Source organism: Denticeps clupeoides, unplaced genomic scaffold (assembly GCF_900700375.1).
Source record: "Denticeps clupeoides unplaced genomic scaffold, fDenClu1.1, whole genome shotgun sequence".
Classification (NCBI taxonomy): Eukaryota; Metazoa; Chordata; class Actinopteri; order Clupeiformes; family Denticipitidae; genus Denticeps; species Denticeps clupeoides.
This window is the reverse complement of record NW_021630093.1, coordinates 122,123-142,251: the sequence shown is the minus strand read 5'-3', so window position 1 is coordinate 142,251 and position 20,129 is coordinate 122,123. Positions and strand designations below refer to the sequence as shown.

Sequence of the window (20,129 nt, the reverse complement as noted above, 5' to 3'; positions counted from 1 at the left end):
TGAGTGTCTCCAGGGGGGGACTGTCCCTGTAACTACTGACTGTTAGTCGCTCTGGATAAGGGCGTCTGATAAACGCTGTAAATGTAAAAGTAAATGGAAGTGCCTCCATGCCACTTTTTTCAGTGTGAAGAATAAAGATTTATTTCTAGGCTGAAATCCCAATCTTCCAACCTGCACTTTACATTTTAATAAGAGTGCAGAGGGCGCAAATACTGGAAGAATTTGTGGGTAACTGCAGGTTATACTTCCTGGATTTGGAAGGTTTGTCCACAAGGTGGCGCTGAGTCCACGTGGAACACGAAGATCTCTTCATGCAAACCCTGCTGTGGCCCTTTTGATTCCATGCACTAAATTGCCATTTTTCTGTCTGTATATGATGTATGAGGTAACAGTGTGAGATGTTACTCCCCACCCAGTCCACGCTCCTTCCACAGAGACCATCCACGCACTCGCGGGGTAAGCGACGTCCTTTATTGAAAACAGGATCATTAAAATACAGCATCGTTAATGTGTCACGTAAAGCAGCTGTACATGGAGAGGAACACAAGAACACAAGCATCCGCGTCTTCATCAGAGTCTCAGTCTCTTCCGACCGCCCGATACTGCCGTTATCAGAGATGCGTCATGCATTTACAGTCAAAAGAATCATAAAAATCATCATAATAATCCTTCATTTTCCAGCCTAAACAACACGCTGGTGGACCTGACCTCTTCCTGGGGACTCTCATCCATCTTCCACGCCATTCCACCACATCACCTTCACGTCGGTGGTCAAATCATATCACTTAACATCATAAAACAATGATAACAATGAAAACAACTGGCAGAAACAGAGATGAGATTTTCCTGTGTGTTGATTAGGATGAATTATGATGGATGAAGGAGGCAGATGTTGCACCACATTACATTTCAAGTACGAGTTACAGAAGATTAAAGCGCTGTCCCTGTCTCCAGTATGATGAATATTCAGTAGAAGGCGGGGCTTGTGCGTGGTAATGCCCATTTCGCAGACAGGGGGCGTGGTTTTCCACGAACGCAGTGTGGTGTGGTTGACGTTTACATTTCATTCGTATTAATCCAAATAAAAAAGGAAACTCTTTGGTTAGCCAAGCTCCATGGCGAACGTACACGTTATTTAAACCTCGCTCAGCCTCAGGAATGGTAATTACATAGCACCATTTTTTAGAGAATAAAAAAAAAAATCCAAGATAAAACGAGATAAAGACCCACAGCGCCGGTGATCCGACGCCCGGGCGTCCGGCAAAGCTGCTGCTTTATCGCAAAACTCTACACATGCACTCGGTTATTAAAAATAAAAAGTAAACGCGCAAAATGGCTAGTTATGTCACCACAACCTCGACGCACATTTGAAGTGTTTAATCGGCTGTTTCTGGAGCAACAAAATACTATGTACATACATGTAAAAATAGGTTTTAAATAGGTTATAAATAGGTTTTAAACCATCGGTAGTATTTACATCCTCAGTCGCGGCGTGGGGGCGTGGGGGCGTGGTCTGAACCGCCCCTCGCTGCAGCTGTGACTCGGGGCGTCTGTCGGAGGGGGGCGCTTTGGCTCGACAGCTTAGTTATCTGAGAGGAGGGGGACCGGTGTGGGGAGAGGCGTGGCGGGGGGCGGGGCTCTCATTCGCGCTTTCTTAAGATGATGTAGATGAGTCCGCTGATTAGAGCCAACGGGAACGCCACCCAGGCCAGGATGTAGGCGAAGCCGTAGGATTCGCTCTGCGGGACCCAGGTGGGGCTCATGACGGTGTAGATGATGGCTCCACTCATGACGAACAGACCTGAGAATGTGGAGGAAGAGGAGGTTGCTTTTAAATCCGCTGTTGAAGCTCCCCTGACATGAAAATGTGACTTTGTGAGATGATTTGACATTAATACGAGTTCCTCCAGCCTGTCGGTGGTCCTGCAGTGGCTAGAAATGGAGATCAGTCTAAAGAGTGTTTGGTTATTCTGCTTCACCGTTCAGAGAGCAGCAGCTCAGAAGGTCAGATCTGGAATTTGTCCCCTTATGACGTCATAAGGGGAAAGGTCACCTCCCCTTTCTTGTGCTTTTTCCCGCCCCTCCCCTAAAACATGATCTCCACCGACCGTCATGGCTTCCAAACGTGTGCAGCATTGCAGTTTCTCAGTGTTTCGATGTAAAATGAGCACAAATGTATTTTTTTTTTGTTCCGTCACGCGAGACTCGACTTCCTGTCTGTACCAACCATTGTGGTTGGTGGATGGTGTTGATGATGTCATTTCAGACGGTGAAACATTACAGACGGTGAAACGGTGCATCCTGGGAAATCTCGTTGTGTGACTGGATCTAAGTGGCTGTAATTCTGCACCATGACTTCAGATACAGAATTATGGGACCAACAAGACCGAAATAAAAGAAAAAACATCTTTATTTGGTCGAATTTCTTAATTGACCTGAAAATGTCTGTCGGATTCCTTCTGATTTAGGAAGTTTGGATCCAGTCATCTCTCTGCTGGAGAAGTCTGAGCATCTCCTACAGCATGCTTCTGGCCATTTCTTCCTGTCCCCAGATGACCCCACGGTGACCTGCTGTCAGGACACCCTCCCTCGTGACAAGGCACGTTCTGATGCCCGCTGCATTTCTGGCCAACCCTGACCTTCGCGCCCGTGGCAGAGACTCTCTGTTTTGGCGCCAGGGCCGTGGGCATCTCCTCTATCTGCCATTGTGCTGCCGACGCCCTCAACCTCCTCAGGCCTCCTGACTCACGTCTGCTGACGGCGAGGCTTCACGATAGGAGGCACAAGGGCCCGGCTCCGGCAGAAAGGGCACCATCAGAGCGGCAGGCGACAATAAGCCACATAGATCAGGTAACGGAACCAACAGGCCAGATCTGATGGCATGAACAGTCGTTACGTCTGAGAATAATCTAATCAGCAGCGGATCGGCGTTCCGGCTGGAGATGAAGTTCCTCGCTCTCTGGGAACAGGATCTGTTTTCAATGCTCATTTCTGCTTGTACGTTCCTTAATGGTTCTTTAGATCGACCGAGCGTTTTTTATTTTTTTAAATGAGTCCCTGGTTGTGGGTTCCCTGTAATGAAGCTCCAATGACAGAACCAATCACATTTCTAGTTATGTTCCGCTCTAGAGTACAGAACTCTGGACACTTACTGGCAAGGATCTGGAAGACTCCGGTGAGGAAGAAGCGGCCGCCCTTCTGAAGAGTGAAGAGCTGGCAGAAGAAGAGGAAGAGCGAGATGAAGCTGAAGATGATGGACAGGATCATGGGGGCCTGCACTGCCTGGATCCATTCTAGAACAGATAGAACAGGCAGGGGTGTAACTGAGAGGAAGAACACAGGTCCCACCAGGACATGGTTCTAGATCCCAGAGCCTGGTTCTAACAGCACTGGCCCTTTAAGAGGGATTTAGTCTCAGACTAAACTTCGTACGCGTCCCCATCCGCCAGGTTCTAGCGTTCTATCAGGGGACGTTTTAATGGGACTTTGGTAATGGAGTGGGGGTGGTGGGGGTATATCCTGTTTCTGAAAGCTCCTGAGCTCTAAGTGCTGCACCACTCACACCCGCATCGATCCTCCACCCGTCCACCGTGCCCCACCTGCCATTTACCTGCATAAGAGCCTCGGAAGGAGCTGATGTTCCCCGTTAACGCCGGAAGTCGTGCACCGGGGAATTGGACTAAATGGGAAAAGGGAGGAGCTTCCTGGTGCATCGGAACGCCCGTCTCCGTCCTCGCATTAGTAAGCCGTGCATTACAAACGCGAGGGGCTGCGGAGTGTATTTTTACACCGACGTTCCGGTGAGGTCGGGGGATTTTATGTCGCTCGGGAACGTGGAGCATTTCAGCCGATAAAATCCTGATTAGCTCCGGCTAGATGATGCGTTTTCTCGACTAAACGACCATTTTTGTTCACGCTCAACATTCTGCCTCCTGAGCGTAGATTTCGGCATGTTCCCCCGCTCCCTCTCGCCACGCGGTATTCCGAACTCGTCCACTATGTCTATTTCTTGTTCGGGAGTCATGCGGGAGGCCTCAGGTTTCCTCCCCTCACGCCCCTGCGCCCTCTCATGTTCCTCCACCCGGACCATCTACTCAGCAGGACGAGGAACCTCCTGCTGCACACCGTTCCTCGGTTCCTTACGTTTATACTCAAGTACCAAATCAGACGAAACGAGACAAACGTGGAACTCAGCACAGGCCAGGAGCAGCATTCATCTGGATAAAACCCCTCATCCGCCCGTATCCTGTTTCACACCTCTGCTGTGAAAAATACTCCAATTCTGATCTTACTTTGTGGAGGCGGTGGAACAATAAATGAGTCTGCATCGCGTGGACTTTTAGCTCCTTTTAGCGTTTCTCCAAATTCACTGTTTGTGTCATAGAGGGAATGTGTCAAAATTGCATAATACATATTACATGTCACCGTATTGATCAATAAGGAAGTGGCCCCGTAATCGGAAGGTTGCCGGTTCGAATCCCGGTCTGCCAAGGTGCCACAGAGGTCCCCTGGATGAAGGTCCCGTCCCCACACGCTGCTCACCATGGGTGACGGTTAAATGCAGCGGACACGTTTCACCGCTGCAGTGTTCCTCTGCACGTTAGAACCGAGGCCCCGCCCCCCTGCAGCTGTTCCTACTCTGGTTTGTTAATGACCTTGCTGGTGACGTAACTTGATCCCCGCGCAGGGCGGCGACACTCGAAATGCCTCGCGTAGCCCCACCCTGATCTGAGCAGGGGCCGCAGAACACAGGCGGGACTATTTATACTGAGCTGGGCAGGGGCCACATTCTCGGCCCTAGATGGCAGCAGAGGGGCCCGCCGGGCCGGGCTGTCAGCGCCTGCCCTACCTCCGGTGAAGGCCGTCTCGCAGTGGTACCCGCTGGCGGAGGAGGAGCAGTTGGTCCAGAGGTCCGAGGTGTACTCGCGTCCTACCGACCAGGCCTGTAACACACACACACACACACACGGCACCGTTACCGCCGCACCGAGCCGCTCCGCTTGGGGCGGGGGTCAGAGGTCACTCACGCTGACGATGGTCGACACGAACAGCAGGACCAGGGCTGCGATGTGCAGCACGATGATTCCCAGCAGCAGGAGCAGCATTTTCCACCGGTTCCTACCGAGAACGTCACACATGTTGAGCGTCGGAGTCGTGGCCGCGGGAATGCTGGGTGTGTCGCCGATATTCCGGCCTCTTCCCTAACCTTATCAGCGGTGTGTGTGTGTGTGTGTGGTTCATTTAAAGTGAACAGCGCCATGAGGGCGCATGCATCGTCTGCTTCTGCTTAATCCGTACACATTTCCATGGAAATTAACATTTTATGGAAAAGCGACTACCGTTCCTCAGATACAATGCTGCTATTCACACACACACACACACACACACGCACACATGCACACACACCACTAACATCCATTCACATTTCTAGAAGAAAATGCCTGCATGGAAATCACAAGTACATTTTATAAAGTGCAGATTTGGATTAAAAGTCAGATTTTCCTCATTGGACCCAATGCAACTGCAGGGTCTCTCGCCCTCGCCCTCGCTCCCCTCTCTCTCTTTCGAACCCTCTGCGTGCCAAAAAAAACCTTTCTGTTTCCTTCCCTCCGTTCGGGTGAACAGCAGTAAAATCCGCCGCTGTTCCGTTACCAGACGGCCAACTTACTGCTCGGAGTGAAAATAATCCCACAGGAGTTCTGGAAGCGTCGGTCCCGGCTTCTCCCTCTTCCAGGCGCAGCTCCGTCCGACTGAACTGAGGTCAGCGGCTGGGCTGCAGCTATAAAAACGTAGCCCTGCCCCCTCTCCCCCCGGCACGGTGCGGAACCGGCGGGAAGGCCTGGGCATTCCAGGGATTTTACCCCCGTCCCTCCTCACTTCACTTTCACCTGTCCGCTCACAGGCTCCTCCATACCAAATCAGACGTCCCTGCCAAATATTTGACACCTTTTTACTTGTCCTCTCGTCCCTCCCGCTCGTCCTGCAGTGGCGGTAAAATGTGAGATATGTGGAAGGTGGGTGAGACGTGCGGCGAGGACGAGGTCGTGCTCCTCCGGGATTCTGCCTCGAAAACGGAGGCGTGACGCTGACGTCTGCATCAGTGAAAACGGGGCCCTCTTCTGAACCCACTCGAACCCCTGCAGTGGACATACGGTGCGTCTCGCCTGCCGGGACCGGGAGCATCAACACACACAACTCTACACACACTCATTCTACACAAACTCATTACATTTACGCCATTTACCAGACGTCCTTATCCAGAGCGACTTGCAGTCAGTAGTTACAGGGACAGTCCCCCCCTGGAGACACTCAGGGTTAAGTGTCCTGCTTTTTGGCCTAGCGGTTAAGGAAGCGACCCCGTAATCAGAAGGTTGCCGGTTCGAATCCCGAGCCGCCAAGGTGCCACTGAGGTGCCACTGAGCAAAGCACCGTCCCCACACACTGCTCCCCGGGCGCCGGTCATGGTGCCCACTGCTCACTCAGGGTGATGGGATAAATGCAGAGGACAAATTTCACTGTGTGCACCGTGTGCTGTGCTGCTGTGTATCACATGTGACAATCACTTCACTTTGAACTTTCCCTGTGCAGGGACACGATGGTAGTAAGTGGGGTTTGAACCTGGGTCTTCTGGTTTGTAGGCGAGTGTGTTACCCGCTAGGCTACTACCAGCCGCTCGACACGTGAAGCGAAACCTGGCGGCGGGCCGACTCTTCCATCCCTGGCGGGATCACGCTAGTCCCTTATATGCCAATGTTTGTACAAGGTGGGGGTGTGTGTGTGTGTGTGTGTGTGTGTGTGTGTGTGTGGGGTGGGTGGCCGAACGATGTGCCAACAGCAGGCAGGTGTCGAATTTACTCAGCTGAGAGAGCAGTGAGTGTGAGCACCACCCCGGCGTGACGTCAACATGTTCAGGTTCTGATGCCCTGGACACATTTTGGATGCAGACAGGACAGATAATATTAGTATTGAGTGTGTGTGTGTGTGTGTGTGCTCTCCTCTCAAGCTCCTCCACCTCTTACTCCAGGTTCTGAACCAGACTGGGTTCCTCCACCATGACACGGGACCCGTCCATCCTCCAGCAGAGACAGGGACGGAGAAGGGACCTTTCATTTCGGGCCACGTCTGTCAGCGTCTGTTCATTAAGTCGTGGTGGAGCACAGAGACCGACCACAACCTACACGACACACATACCGCGTTTCATAATCTGGACAAACATGTTCATAGAACATGACAGATATAAGTGTAACATAGATCCTGCTAACTTGGAAAAAATTCCCCGAGCTACAATTAACCAGCCTTTAATAGAAAAGTCCTACTTATACCAGGAGCGGCAACTAATCACAACTCGCAATAAATCCCACTGATTGGCCAGCTCGTTTTAGTACATTTGCATAAATGGATTTGATTGGCTGCTATTTGATCTGCGCTTCAACAAGTTCAACATCTTCAATTTTCTTCCTCAAGCAACGCAAAGTGACACAATTCAGTTGGGTAGCTCGTGATTAAGAAGCACCTCCATGGACACCTGTGTGCAACCGGAACGTTGTGGCCTGAATTTTTAACCAAACATTTATAATGTTTGACACCCCCAATTTATTTAGAAATGCAACATATTGACATACAGTAGAGGCCAGAAGTTTGGACACCTTCTCATTCAACGTGTTTATCTTCATGACCATTTACGTTGGTAGATTCTCACTGAAGGCATCAAAACTATGAATGAACACATGTGGAGTTCTGTACTTAACAAAAAAAGGTGAAATAAGTGAAAACATGTTTTATATTCTAGTTTCTTTGCTCTGGTTACTGCTTTACACTCTCTTGGCATTCTCTCGATGAGCTTCAAGAGGTCGTCACCTGAAATGCTTCTCCAACAGTCTTGAAGGAGTTCCCAGAGGTGTTTAGCACTTGTTGGTCCAGCTCACCCCAAACCATCTGGATCGGGTTCAGGTCCGGTGACTGTGGAGGTCAGGTCTCCACTTTTTGTTAAGTACAGAACTCCACATGTGTTCATTCATAGTTTTGATGCCTTCAGTGAGAATCTACCAACGTAAATGGTCATGAAGATAAACACGTTGAATGAGAAGGTGTCCAGACTTTTGGCCTGAACTGTATATATGAATATAGCAGTGTTTTGTGTGACAGTCTGCATCTCTGCAGTCCAACTTTTCTCTTTATGAATCCATCTCTCCAGCTTCCCTGGAGATACGGAGGTGGTGTATCATAAATAAATGAAGATGGGCTTTGGTCACATTTTGGCTGTAAATGGGAGTAAACGTTGGGATTGGAGGTGCTGCTTCCTCGAACGTGGCCTCTGGATTTTAGCATCTACTCCGGTGACGACGTCCAGATAAGGGCCGCGTGGTGGCCGTTAGGAAGTGGGGTCTTATCTGCCCGCCGCCGGGTTTCCTGCCACCTCGCTACTCGCTGGATTTAGATGGTAATGAGGAAGACGTTGTTAGAGATGTCGACCCTCATCACATCTGGTCAGCAGGAACTGACTACTGATGGACGGGCAGCAGATGGGCTGCATCTGGATGGAGAAGGTGGAGCTCTTTAGTAGAGTAAGTACGGCGTGATGTCATGATTTGCTCTCCAGTTGTCGGTTTCCTAGATTCATTGCGCCATCGTCCTGTGAGAGTTGGACCGTTTTATTCGATTAAAAGCGCGGCGGTGTCACGTTCCTGATGGACCTTCCTCCCGCTCGCATGCCTGGAGTTACGGGCGCCCCAGTTATAAATACCCTGGCTATGCGTGGCTTGTGCCGTGGATTCCAGAGTACATTCCCCTGGCGCTGGGGTGAGAGCAGGGGTCAAAGGGCGGCTGTTTTCGTCCAGAAGCCCACCGCGTGGTATGTTATGGTGGGGGTGGGGCGCTCTAGACCTCCATCTTACCGCCAGAGAGGGACGAGGACCGGCGTCAGCGGCTTTAATCAGCACGCGGCGAGTGACGCTGGAGAACAACAGTACAGGGTTCTCCAGAGCGTCATGTACAACCGATCTGTTGAAACAGCCGATTTTTATATCTAAAATCTGTCACTTTCTGCTTTATTCGAAATTCCCTCGGACCGTCTTGTTGTGTTTATAAATATTTAATGTCTCACTCTCGGCCTAACGTCCCCAGATTCCCTCCGCCGGGGACAGTAAAGCGGTCGGTTGGACGCCTCCGACCCGCCCTCCTCTCCATCTCCTCTACCCGACTCTGGGGGCGGAGTCGCTCCCTCACAGCATAATGAGCATAGCTCCTCCCGCTCGTGGCTCAAACGGTAACGGATGATGGGAAATCATCGCCCTAACGCAGGCCTGATGGGACTCTAGTCCTCGGCAGAGACATTGTGCAGGTTCTCCTGCTGAAGATCTTTTTCAGTGACTGGTCAGGGTGGGTGGGGTTTTCTTGGACCCTGAGCACAAACACAAAACTCCCATCATGCTCAGATGCAACCGTTTTATTGCGTAATGGAGGAAATTCTCAGCAAGACACATATAAGAATTGTGGCTTCAGCCAGAGGAGGTTCTGAGATGAAAATGACTTCATACATCTGTTTTATTCATTTATACTCAACCATAAACCATCCAGAAGTAAGCCACCTGTTGGATGATTTCTTTCTGATATTTAGGTGTAGCCCACCAGGCGGGGGGAGCTCGGGAACGTCTTGCGCATGCTCATGCACTTCTCCTGGTCCAGGAACAGCGAGTTGGCCTTGATGGAGAGGTCATGCTCCAGGGCCACCTTGGTCTTGACCAGGGTCTGCAGGGTGTTCTCCGCCTCCTGCAGGCGCTCGCGCAGCTGGTGGATGGTGTCCTCGATCTCGCGTACCTCTCCAACCAACCTGACCGAGAAGGAGACTTTATTTCATCGTTTTCTTTCACATTTACACAGACATGGCTTTCCTACAAGTAACAGGGTGACCTGTGATGTGGGTTGTCCCGACAGAGCTCCACGTTTGGCCGCCGGGCTCTCTCTTCCAGACGTGTCTGGGCCACCTTCAGTGGGTTCTCCTTGTCCCTGATGGCTTTCTTCAGGGTTTCAATGAGCATTTCGGTCTGAAAGATCTCCTGTAGTGTCTGGGGGAGACAGGAGTTTAGAATATCAGATTCATGCTGAAGAGGGAAACTTGTCTCCATTCCCAACACATTGGATTAAATCAGATTTCAGGCTGGTGCTCCATCAGAAGGTGCAGGTGATGGCAGCTGATTGAGGGCCATACGACTCAGATCATTCCTCAAGTGGATAAATATCCCAGACGGCTCGACGAGACCTGCCCACTGCCGCTTGGGACAATGGGGATCGTTGTCTCCTGTGGGGGATGGGCTTCAGAGGCTGGAATGGGCTGCGAAAGGTCATCGTTTTTCATGAGGAGGGTATTTAGATGTAAACAGAGGTTGCGTGCCTCTGCTCCTTAGGCAATTACGCTGATGGGCTCCGATGAGTTCTCCGTTCATCAGCAGGAGAGTCAGCCCTGGAGTGGCAGCAAAACCTGGACGGTCAATCAAAGTCAGATTAGCAAAAAAGCATTTTGCTAAAACACACTGGGGCTCCAAAATCATATCTAGGAGACCACGGGTGGTCAGATGAAGAATGTTGGGTGGGATGTGCACCAGCATTGTCCTGCTTCTATACCTCTTAAAGCACAAAACTTCTAGATGAAAAGCATTCTCTGCTCTGGTCTTTACTGTCTTTGCTGCTTCTTGGGGGCAGTGGAGGCCTAGCGGGTTGGAACAGACCCACAATCACAAGGTTTCTGAACCACCAAGGTGCCACTGGGGGTCCCCTTGATGAAGGTACCATCCCCACACACTGCGCCCCCGGGCGCCTGTCATGTTGCCCACTGCTCACCAAGAGTGATGGTTAAATACAGAGGACACGTTTCACCGTGTGCTGTGCTGCAGTGTCTCACAATGACAATATTTCAAGCACTTTCAAAAGAACATTGGTGCAGGAGAGGCTGGAGTGAAGAACTCACCTTGGCCAGATGGGTCTGCAGGTTGTTCTTGGCATCGGAGGTCTCCGATATGCGGTTGGTGAATGCCACGTTGACATTGTTGAACTGGTTCCACATCTGGTTGGAGGTGGTGTTCAGCAGGATCTCGATCTCGTCCCTGAGTTTGTGTGAGGCGACACGTTCGCTCTGAGAACGCAGGATGTTGTCGTCGGTGAACTTCGACCAGGAGTCGGGCAAGGAAATCCTGGGAAAGAAGAATAGTCATTTATCACCTGGACAGGGGGGTCACCTGGACTGGCCACTGGTCTTGTCACTCACGAAGGGTCAACGCGGTCAATCCCACGGTAGTAGCTGATGCCATCAGATGTGTTCCTCAGTGTGTGGCACCGGTCATCTATTCGCTGAGCCGCCACCTTGTCACTGAGGTCCCTCTCCAGCTCATGCTGCGCTGCTCGATTGGAACTGATGTGAAAAATTCAGTTCAGATCAAACTTCAATATCGCGCCAAAATTGCTGAAAAAGATGTTTAGCACCTGAACACCATGTAAATCGTCACACACGGGCCATAATCACACACCAGGGTGAAACTAGTTACAGGTTCTGCACGAACCAGCTAGATAGCATGCTAACTAGCTGATAATCACACACCAGGGTGAAACTTGTTACAGACCAGCCAGTTAGCGTGCTAACTAGCTGACAATCACACACTGGGGTCAAACTAGTTACAGATTCTGCACAGACCAGCCAGTTAGCCTGCTAATTAGCTGGCAATCACACACTGGGGTCAAACTAGTTACAGACCAGCCAGTTAGCGTGCTAACTAGCTGACAATCACACACCAAGGTCAAACTAGTTACAGATTCTGCACAGACCAGCCAGTTAGCCTGCTAACTAGCTGGCAATCACACACTGGGGTCAAACTAGTTACAGACCAGCCAGTTAGCGTGCTAACTAGCTGACAATCACACACCAGGGTCAAACTAGTTACAGGTTCTGCACAGACCAGCTAGTTAGCATGCTAATATTGATGCAGTAAGCTGTAAATCGCATGCTTTTGTGCCACCAAAAAGCAACCAAACAAAGAAGACCCTGTTGCCATGGTGACGTCTCACTCACGCCAGCTGTGCCATGGCCCGTTCCAGATGTCTCCTCTTGCGCTCCTGACAGGACTTGATGACCTCCACCTCCTGATTAGACATTCACCACGTTCACAGTTCATTCAGAGATTCACGCCAACAGAAACGCCAACCGCAATTTCTTCAGGTCTCTTCTGAAAAACACGGTGAAAAAACACCTTGTACCTTGATGAGATCTTTCTCCACGTGGTCGTGGACTAAATCGATGGACATCCTCTTTTCCCGGTGATACAGACACTCCTGGGCCACCTGTGTGGAGACGGCAGCAGATGTCAGTGCTGGCCGGCGTGGCGGAAGTGCTTCGCCAGCGACGGATGACAAGCAGAACCGCGCTGTCGTGATTGAGCGCCGGGTTCCGGTTACCTGACGCGTCCACCTGATCTCACAAAAGCCTGTCATTGGATATTTGGACACAGTTTTTTGGACTGTTGCCTGGTAACATCCTCGGCAAAATTACCTAATTTGTGGTAAAGCTGTTCTAATGAGTTCTACAATATCCATCTTCTAACCAGGAGGACCTCATTTTGTGGAACGTGAAGCACCTTACCTGCAAGGGTCCCTCGGTCTCACCCAGCGCTCGCTCCAGCCTCCTCTTCACCTCTGTCATGGCCCCGATCTCCGACACCATGTTGTCTACTTCGTGGTTCAGCTCGGACCTCCAAAAGACGATGTCGTTGAGGCGCTCTCCCAGGTTCTTGCTGGTGGTCTCCTGCATCTGCCGGGTCAGTTGGTCCTTGTCCTGGATCAGCCGGATGGTGTCCCTCCTCAGCCTCTCAGCGCTGTTCCTCGACGATTCCGACTCTCTGTAGTTGCTCTGGTTCGACTTGAACCAGTCTTCCGGCAGGTACCGGGTGCTCAGCGCCGTCCTGTTGGAGGGGTAGAACATGGTCTTGGCCCGGTCCAGACCCTCTCTCTGGATCAGAGACAGGGAAGGAACAGCGCTCCCCACCCTGTAGTAGGAGTTAGTCCTCCAGGGCAGGTTGTTGTTCTGGTTCATGGTCAGCACAGACTGGGGGTTCCTGTAGCTGGACGCCATGGTGGAAATGGCTGGCAGGAAGCCGCTGGTTTTGGGCCGAGCATAAGTGGCGGTCTGGGTGGATCCAATGAGCTCCATGCAGAACTCAGAGAAGACTGAGAAGAACTGTTCCTGAGGTGTAAAACAGAGCAAAACTCTTCATTCAAATGCTCCATAACACAAGAACGAAAAAAACAGCAAGACAACAAAAACATGAAAAAAAGTAAATTATGGCCACACCCACTTTACCACATTACATGAAATATATGAATCATAACCATTAGTAGCCTAGTAGGAAACACACCCGCCTATGAACCACATGTTCAAACCCCTCTTGTGTCTCTGAGCAGGACACTTAACCCTGAGTGTCCCCAGGGGGGGACTGTCCATGTAACTACTGATTGTAAGTCACTCTGGATAAGGGCGCCTGGTAAATACAGTAAATATACTATATTATTTCAACTGCTATTAATGTGCAGCTCCAATCCAACAATTTCCATTGAACGTAAATGGCGTATTAGTAGTAAAGTAAAGGTCCGTACCCGTTACCTGTTATCCCGACGCGGCGAAGTCGCATCTCCACCTGCTGCGCCTCAGCAGTGACTAAGGATCTCGGAAAGCCGATCACCGTTCCATTATTCATGCGCCGGACCGCCGGCCAGTCTTATTGTCCAGAGACGACATCGGACCACATGACCCCTGGCTGCGTTGCCACGGTAGCGCCGCGCTGCACACAGGGTCGGTTGCCCCGGCTACTACTTATATACTCATATACTGATGGAGATTAGTAAAGACCCCCAGCAGAGTATCTTCACGACTTCCTGCTGAGCAGCAGCCATCCGGAACACCAGAGCCTGATGGGCTGGGGTGTCCACAGCCACGTAGAACTTTACAAAACTAGGAGCCCTGATCAGGCCGAACTTGTCAGGAATAGAACATGCAGGGGAAATGATAAGTGCTGGACGGAATTATTATTATTACTATTATTTTATTTTAAATTTTTGGTGAGTGTGTGTGTTAGTGTTGGACTGGGTTTTCAGCTGCTTCTTAAAGGTGGTGGTAGTCTCGGCTAGTCGAATGGAGCAGGACAAGTTGTCCCACCAGCCAGGGACAAGAAAGCCAAGGCTTTACACACATGCTTACACCAATGATCACCACAAACGCATGAAACTTGCGTGTTTTCCATGCTTTTCATAAAAATTTGCTTCCACCGACGTTCGTCTGCCATTTGCTTTGAATGTTCTGTGTAATTTGACTGCATTGGAACCCAGCCCTGCACCGCTGGTGGCTACGAGGATACGAACGCTGGTTTCTTCTCCTCCGTCCAGGTAGTGGCGTGAGCTGCTCGGACACTCGCAGGTTTTGGTGAAAACGGAGCCCCGATGGCGGGAGTCCGGGAGTTCGGCGTCGTTCAGAAACCGCCACCCGCGTCCATATTGGTTACAGGGTCCCCATCAAAGATTCATGGCACAGGAAGAGCGCACGAGGCCGTTTAAGACGTGTCGCGTTACGGCCGTTCCGTTACACTAATCTGGTCGCGAGCTCATTTGGACGATGAGATACGGGGCCGCGGGTGAAATCAATTTCCAGAGGGTTCAGATTCGGACCACTTATCAATAAAAAATATCGGTTCTCTGCAGGAGCTCTGCCCGTGTAGAAGACCGTTAGGACATCTGAGCGCCTTCTTCTGTTCTGTCCAGTTACCGAACGGCGTGTTCTTCAGCCGTTTTCTGTTTTTTGGAAGTTATGTGACCTGCAAGGCACGAGTGAAGCAACCTCTCAGAGGAGCTTCTGCCTCCCGCGCCATTTTTAATGCGGGGGGCGGAGCCAGCATTGTCATAAACAGGGCGATATTTAGACGCCGGCGGCGCGCGGTATGCCGGGCTCCGCCCTGCTGACCCCGGCCCTTGGCATCTCTTAACATGGCCAGGATCTGCGAAAGGCCACGGCGCGCACATAGTCCCACCGCAGTCGCCCTGACCTCACAGATATTAATATCAGCAAAAAGCGCGGCCAAAAGAACTGCAGCCTACGTCCGAAATTCCACCGCGGAGAAGCCCCTCCCACCACACACACGCAGATTCTACTTTACTGTCTTCACTCACCTGTTCTAGCTCTAGCCACGCTCTAGATCTAGATCTAGATCTAGATTAGGTTGCAGTCGTAGTGCTGCTTGCGGGCTGCATGTATCTATGACCGGCTGACTTTCTGGAGCAGGTGGAGAAAGAGGGCGTGGCCGAGCCACAGGACGGGGTTAATATGATTCTGCATCGTAGGTGTGCGCTGACTGTTCTGTTCTGATTCCGGTACAATCCGGCCGTAAAATCCGACCACACGGTCAGATCCCCCCCCTGAGGGCCGATGGGTGGAACCAGGGGCCCGACAGGTTCTAAATGGACTTCTCATGAAAGCAGCATCCTGATTAAATTCGGTTTCGCCCTGCACTCTAATCTCTATGAGGTCAAAGGTCATCAGCAGGAACGAAGGGAGGGAAGTGAAATTTCTAGAAGAATGTTGACTGTTTTCCGACACAAAGCAGAACCAGAACTGTCGCTGCCTCTGCCAGCGTGTGTGTGTGTGTGTGTGTGTGTGAGTGAGTGTGTGTTCATTGTGCTGGTCCTCCGCCGTTGGCCTCCGCTGTGTGCAGCGAGGTGCAGTGGCTCTGGAGGAATGTGATGACTGTGTAGCGGACAGAGCCCTGCATTCACCCGCCGATCCCCGACTGTTGGCACGGCAACCTGCTGGAAAAAACACACACACACACACAGACACACACACATTTCACTCGCCTGTCGTCCCCTCTCCTCCCTAACGACTTCACTAAGGGAATAATGAACTGTCATCTGGTATTAAACTGAGTCTGGCGGCACGGTGGACCATCGATTACGCGTCTCACGTCATGTGGGGTCCGATTACCATCATGAGAGAGAGAGACAGAGGACGAGCGAGCACCCCAGGCCCCGCCTCTACCTCCCCGCTAGGATGTTATTGGCTGATGTCATTTCCTGTACAGGAAGCTGGGGGGAAACTCTCGGCACACCCGGGGGATCAGTTAAAGGCCCCGGGGAGAGCAGTTTATTATCCTGTTACCCTCTGACCTCAGGCATCTATGACCTCTGACCCCTTACATTGGATCTTGTGCTTGTCATTTCCAGAACAAATGTACAGCAACTGGAAGCAAATGTCCGTCTCACAAAACCATTCCTGCTCAGGGCTTCATATCATGTTTTACCCGAGGACGGGACAATGTGCTCAGGACCCGCAGCAGGGATTTTAATTGGTCCAAAAATGTTCTTCAGACCTGCTCTGCTCGGCCTCATACCTTATCTGATTTATGGCGCCAGGTTGGTTCCACGGAGGAACCCGACACCGCAGCACGCTGCGCTCCAAACGCAAACTAACAGGCGTCCTCGGATGGGGACACAGTTTCCTGCTGCGCTCACCTCTCAAAATCACGCAGTTCCCGTCACCGGGCTTTTACTGGCCCTACAGCTCACACCCAACACAGAAAACACGGGAGAACCCTGGGAAGGCGCGAGTCAGAGAGGGACGAGCGTCCATGGTGGCGGGAGGGGACACTCGTCTGCCGGCACTGGACGGTGCAGAGCAGGCGAACAGGCCAGTGTCGTGGTCCACACTGTAGGTCCATTATGATGCCTTCTCTTCCCATCAGCCATGATCTGCTTATGAAGGGTCACGCGGAACGGCGGTGACGGGCCGGTGAAAAGAGGGGGGCAGGAAGTCTCCGCTCAGAACGTACAAGTCTAGGGCGGCGGCAGATAAATAAAGAAATGAGGCCCCGCCCCCCACGCCAGACGATAAGTGTTTTTTCCTCCAGACGTCTTTGGCTGTGAATGGGGACGTGTGTGTGCGGACGCAGATGGTCTCTGTCAGCTGCTGTTTAACAAGGTTCTCCCGTTGCCATGCGGGTCAGCTGACCAGAACGCGGCCTCTGTAGAAAAATCCCTTTGGACAGGGGGCCGTCTGGTTTATCTACAGATCGGGATGGAGGCGGGCCAAGACCAACACGCTCCTTACAAATAAACACAAACAGCGAGCCAATTACAGTTGGCCGTCTATATTTACCCCCGTCCCCTAACGCCAAGGCAGCTGTGCAGCGAATCACATGATGTAAAGACGGAGAGAGGACATGTTACAGCCATCGTTGTATTTCTTGGGCGTGTCGCACTAATGCTCCTCGTCTGAAGTTCATGTTGTGCCCGTGTTAAACGAGAACTGCTATTGATAGCCTGTGAATTCTTCTGCACTTTTAGCCTTGTGACGGCTCGGGGGCGTGGCCATTGTTTGGACTTGTGATTTCCCATGAGGCCTCTGTGCGGCGCGGAAAGTTTTATTTGTCCACATCAGGGTGGACTGTACAGTATCCTGACCCTCAACCCCCTCCGCGTTTCGTCCCAAATGCCAGCAAATATCTGCGGCAGGGCGGGGCTTCACAACAAGAGGACGAACTGTCCTCTCCAACGCTCATTCCTCAATCATAATTTGGGTGACAAAGGCTTGAACTGTTGGGCCCGCGACCGGGGACAGGAGACAGTCTGCTGGGACGGTGGGACGATGGCTGCCATTATCAGGTCACCCGTTCATCCCACGATGGACTGACGGGAACTGCAGTAGCGACATTGTTCCATGGAGCAGGTTTTCATAAGAACCAACATCTTCAAATTTTTAATGCATAATTCACATTTAGACTGAGTGTAGAGATGCTCTTCAAAATCTGGAAATCCATTCAGTCAGATGTTGTTCCACCACGAAGTGAATCTGTATCGTGATTGGCTGCAGTCACCCGGAAGAGAGTGAGGCCGAGGTCGCGGGGTCACGTCTGGACCCCAGGTCGTTTTTGGCGAGTTGTGATGTCAGTGTAGCTCGCGTTTGGTTTGAACTGGGTCTCCAGTGTTGCTATTTCTGGGTCCGGCCCCGCCCCTCTCCAGCGGCCACTGTGTAACGTGACCAGCCAGCTGTTGAACAGCCGACCCCCCAGACTGGCCGTGACATCTGCTCCTCCCGGTAACCTGGGAGACGGCAGGGCGGAGCCACGGCAGCATGCTGGGACCCTTCTACGGAGATGTGGCTGTGGTGGGACGGGTGGTCCAGGTGCAACATGATCTCCTCATGTAGGAACCAGGGGTCCTTCATGGACCAATCACAACCTTCTCAGTTTATGAACTATTAAGCAAGTTAGGGGTTGTGGAAGCTCCGTTAGCAACATCATATGAGATTTTACAACTATACGTCACGTGATCTGTCACATAAAATACAGTCAGGGGTGTGAATATCATGTAGCTATGGCCACCACACCTCAAACACACACACACACACACACACACACACTCTCAAGAGTGTTGGTTTGTCCTCAGAAGAACTCTCCCTCTCCCACCATCACGACACACACATGGCTGTGATGCTGAGATCTACCCACCATCCAGCTCAAGCCAAATGCAGCCTGAATATAATATAAATAATATAAATAGAATAATATAAAATAAAAATAGTCTGTTGTCTCCCTGCAACTTCCCACACAGACAGAATGGTTTCTGTAGCTACAGTTCCAAAAAGTCATCGATTAAAAAAAAAAGTCCGGCCTAAACAGTTGGGCACATATCTGTAATACGTTGCCAACTTTGACTCTCGTTATATTTTTATTTCATCTTAATGCCATTTCTGCACACTAAATTACACACTCACAGCCAGAGCCATGTTATCCACCCTCCTATTAGCCAGACAAGCTCCTCCCACTCCGGAACCCGGGAGGCGGGCAGGGACGGAGGCTCTGGACATCTGGAGGCTGCAGTGAGGGACCCCACCCCACCAGACCGACCTCCAACATACACGAGGACTGTGCGAGCTGTAACCTGAACGTCCTTCACCGCCAAACTTTTCACTGGATGCTCATTGGCTGGCACTGAGACAGGAGGACCGGCCACCTGGGTTCCACTCAGTAGAAGAAGATCCAGCCGAGAAGACATTAAAACCTAATGGCAGCCTAATCGTGCGACATGATCATGTGGCAGAAGAGTTTGTCATTTGATGTGTGAAGTAACTTATTTCTCATTAAGTCAATTGTTTAGACTTAGAGAACCACACCCCCCAGAACTTGAGGTCTACAGACCTTCCCACATTACAGAAGATCCTTGAGGGACTTTTAATTCGTAACCACTTCCTTTTGCCACTCAGTGCTTGCGTTAAATCTACGCGGTGAAGAGGTGATCACACACACACACACACACACCCACACACACCCTCACTGCTCACGTTTACACAGGCTGGCAGATCAGTCCAGCAGGTCTTCTGTGTGTGTTGAGTGATGGTGGGTGTAGAAGCCGACGACGAGACGAATGTTTAATCAGCCAGACGGGTGTTCGGGGAAAAGAGGAGATCTGGTCTCCTGAACTCTACACAACGTACTGATCAACTTAAACTTAACGTATGCAAATATTACAAACAAATATTTATTCACCAGAAGAGGCGTCAGACGTTAGAAATGCTGCTCTGATTAAGGGTTAGGGTTAGGGTCACCTAGCGGGTGAGGAAGCAGCCCTGTGATCAGAAGGTTGCCGGTTCGGATCCAAAACTACCATGTTTCCACTGAGGTCCTCTTGATGAAGGTCCCGTCCCCACACACTGCTCCCCGGCGCCTGTCATGGTGCCCACTGCTCACTCAGGGTGATGGTTAAATACAGAGGACACGTGTCACGGTGTGCTGTGCTGCAGTGTCTCACTATCACATCACTTTAATTTAACAAACTGATTAACAAATGACCAAAAATCATAATAGTTAAAATTTCTAACTAGAATTTTAAAAATCACTGATAAAATAATAAAATACACTTAAATACACTTTAAAATACACTTATACTCCGAGCCTCCAGTACTGCTCGCCTGGTCCCTCCATCTCTGAAGGTACGAGGAAGACGCTCATCTAGACTCTTCTCCGTCTTGGCCCCTCGGTGGTGGAATGAACTTCCAGCTCAGTCACTGAGCACCTTCACACGGCAGCTCAACACCTTCCTCTTTAGAG

General features: G+C 51.0%; 2 protein-coding genes across 3 annotated transcripts; both read right to left on the bottom strand.

Annotated features, from left to right (window-relative positions):
- Positions 1–449: 449 nt before the first annotated feature.
- pmp22b (peripheral myelin protein 22b) lies at positions 450–5,934 on the bottom strand. The gene is made up of 5 exons (XM_028968827.1): positions 5,669–5,934; positions 5,028–5,118; positions 4,850–4,943; positions 3,153–3,293; positions 450–1,801 (listed from the first exon to the last, which is right to left on the bottom strand). The coding sequence occupies exons 1-5, from the start codon at positions 5,845–5,847 to the stop codon at positions 1,641–1,643; spliced, it is 666 nt and encodes a 221-aa protein (XP_028824660.1). The 5' UTR covers positions 5,848–5,934; the 3' UTR covers positions 450–1,640.
- A 3,661-nt stretch (positions 5,935–9,595) lies between these two features.
- tekt3 (tektin 3) lies at positions 9,596–13,805 on the bottom strand. 2 transcript variants are annotated; one of them, XM_028968830.1, is made up of 8 exons: positions 13,636–13,805; positions 12,626–13,225; positions 12,244–12,327; positions 12,059–12,129; positions 11,261–11,404; positions 10,964–11,186; positions 9,910–10,064; positions 9,596–9,829 (listed from the first exon to the last, which is right to left on the bottom strand). In XM_028968830.1, exons 2-8 carry the CDS (start codon positions 13,190–13,192, stop codon positions 9,613–9,615), a joined length of 1,461 nt encoding a protein of 486 aa, XP_028824663.1. In that variant the 5' UTR covers positions 13,193–13,225; positions 13,636–13,805; the 3' UTR covers positions 9,596–9,612. The 2 variants fall into 2 exon arrangements, with proteins under 2 accessions (XP_028824663.1, XP_028824664.1); XM_028968831.1 differs by having other exon boundaries at positions 13,643–13,805.
- Between the last annotated feature and the right edge of the window lie 6,324 nt (positions 13,806–20,129).

Bases quoted from the DNA above. Each gene is read 5' to 3' on its own strand.
- pmp22b (XM_028968827.1), bottom strand. From the start codon at position 5,847: ATGCCCAGGCCTTCCCGCCGGTTCCGCACCGTGCCGGGGGGAGAGGGG. The intron at 5,119-5,668 runs GTAAGTTGGCCG...CGTTCTCGGTAG, and splicing joins GATTATTTTCACTCCGAGCA to GAACCGGTGGAAAATGCTGC. The intron at 1,802-3,152 runs GTAAGTGTCCAG...CCACATTCTCAG, and splicing joins AGTCTTCCAGATCCTTGCCA to GTCTGTTCGTCATGAGTGGA.
- tekt3 (XM_028968830.1), bottom strand. From the start codon at position 13,192: ATGGAGCTCATTGGATCCACCCAGACCGCCACTTATGCTCGGCCCAAA. The intron at 12,328-12,625 runs GTAAGGTGCTTC...GTCTCCACACAG, and splicing joins AGACCGAGGGACCCTTGCAG to GTGGCCCAGGAGTGTCTGTA. The intron at 12,130-12,243 runs GTACAAGGTGTT...ATGTCTAATCAG, and splicing joins TGGAGAAAGATCTCATCAAG to GAGGTGGAGGTCATCAAGTC.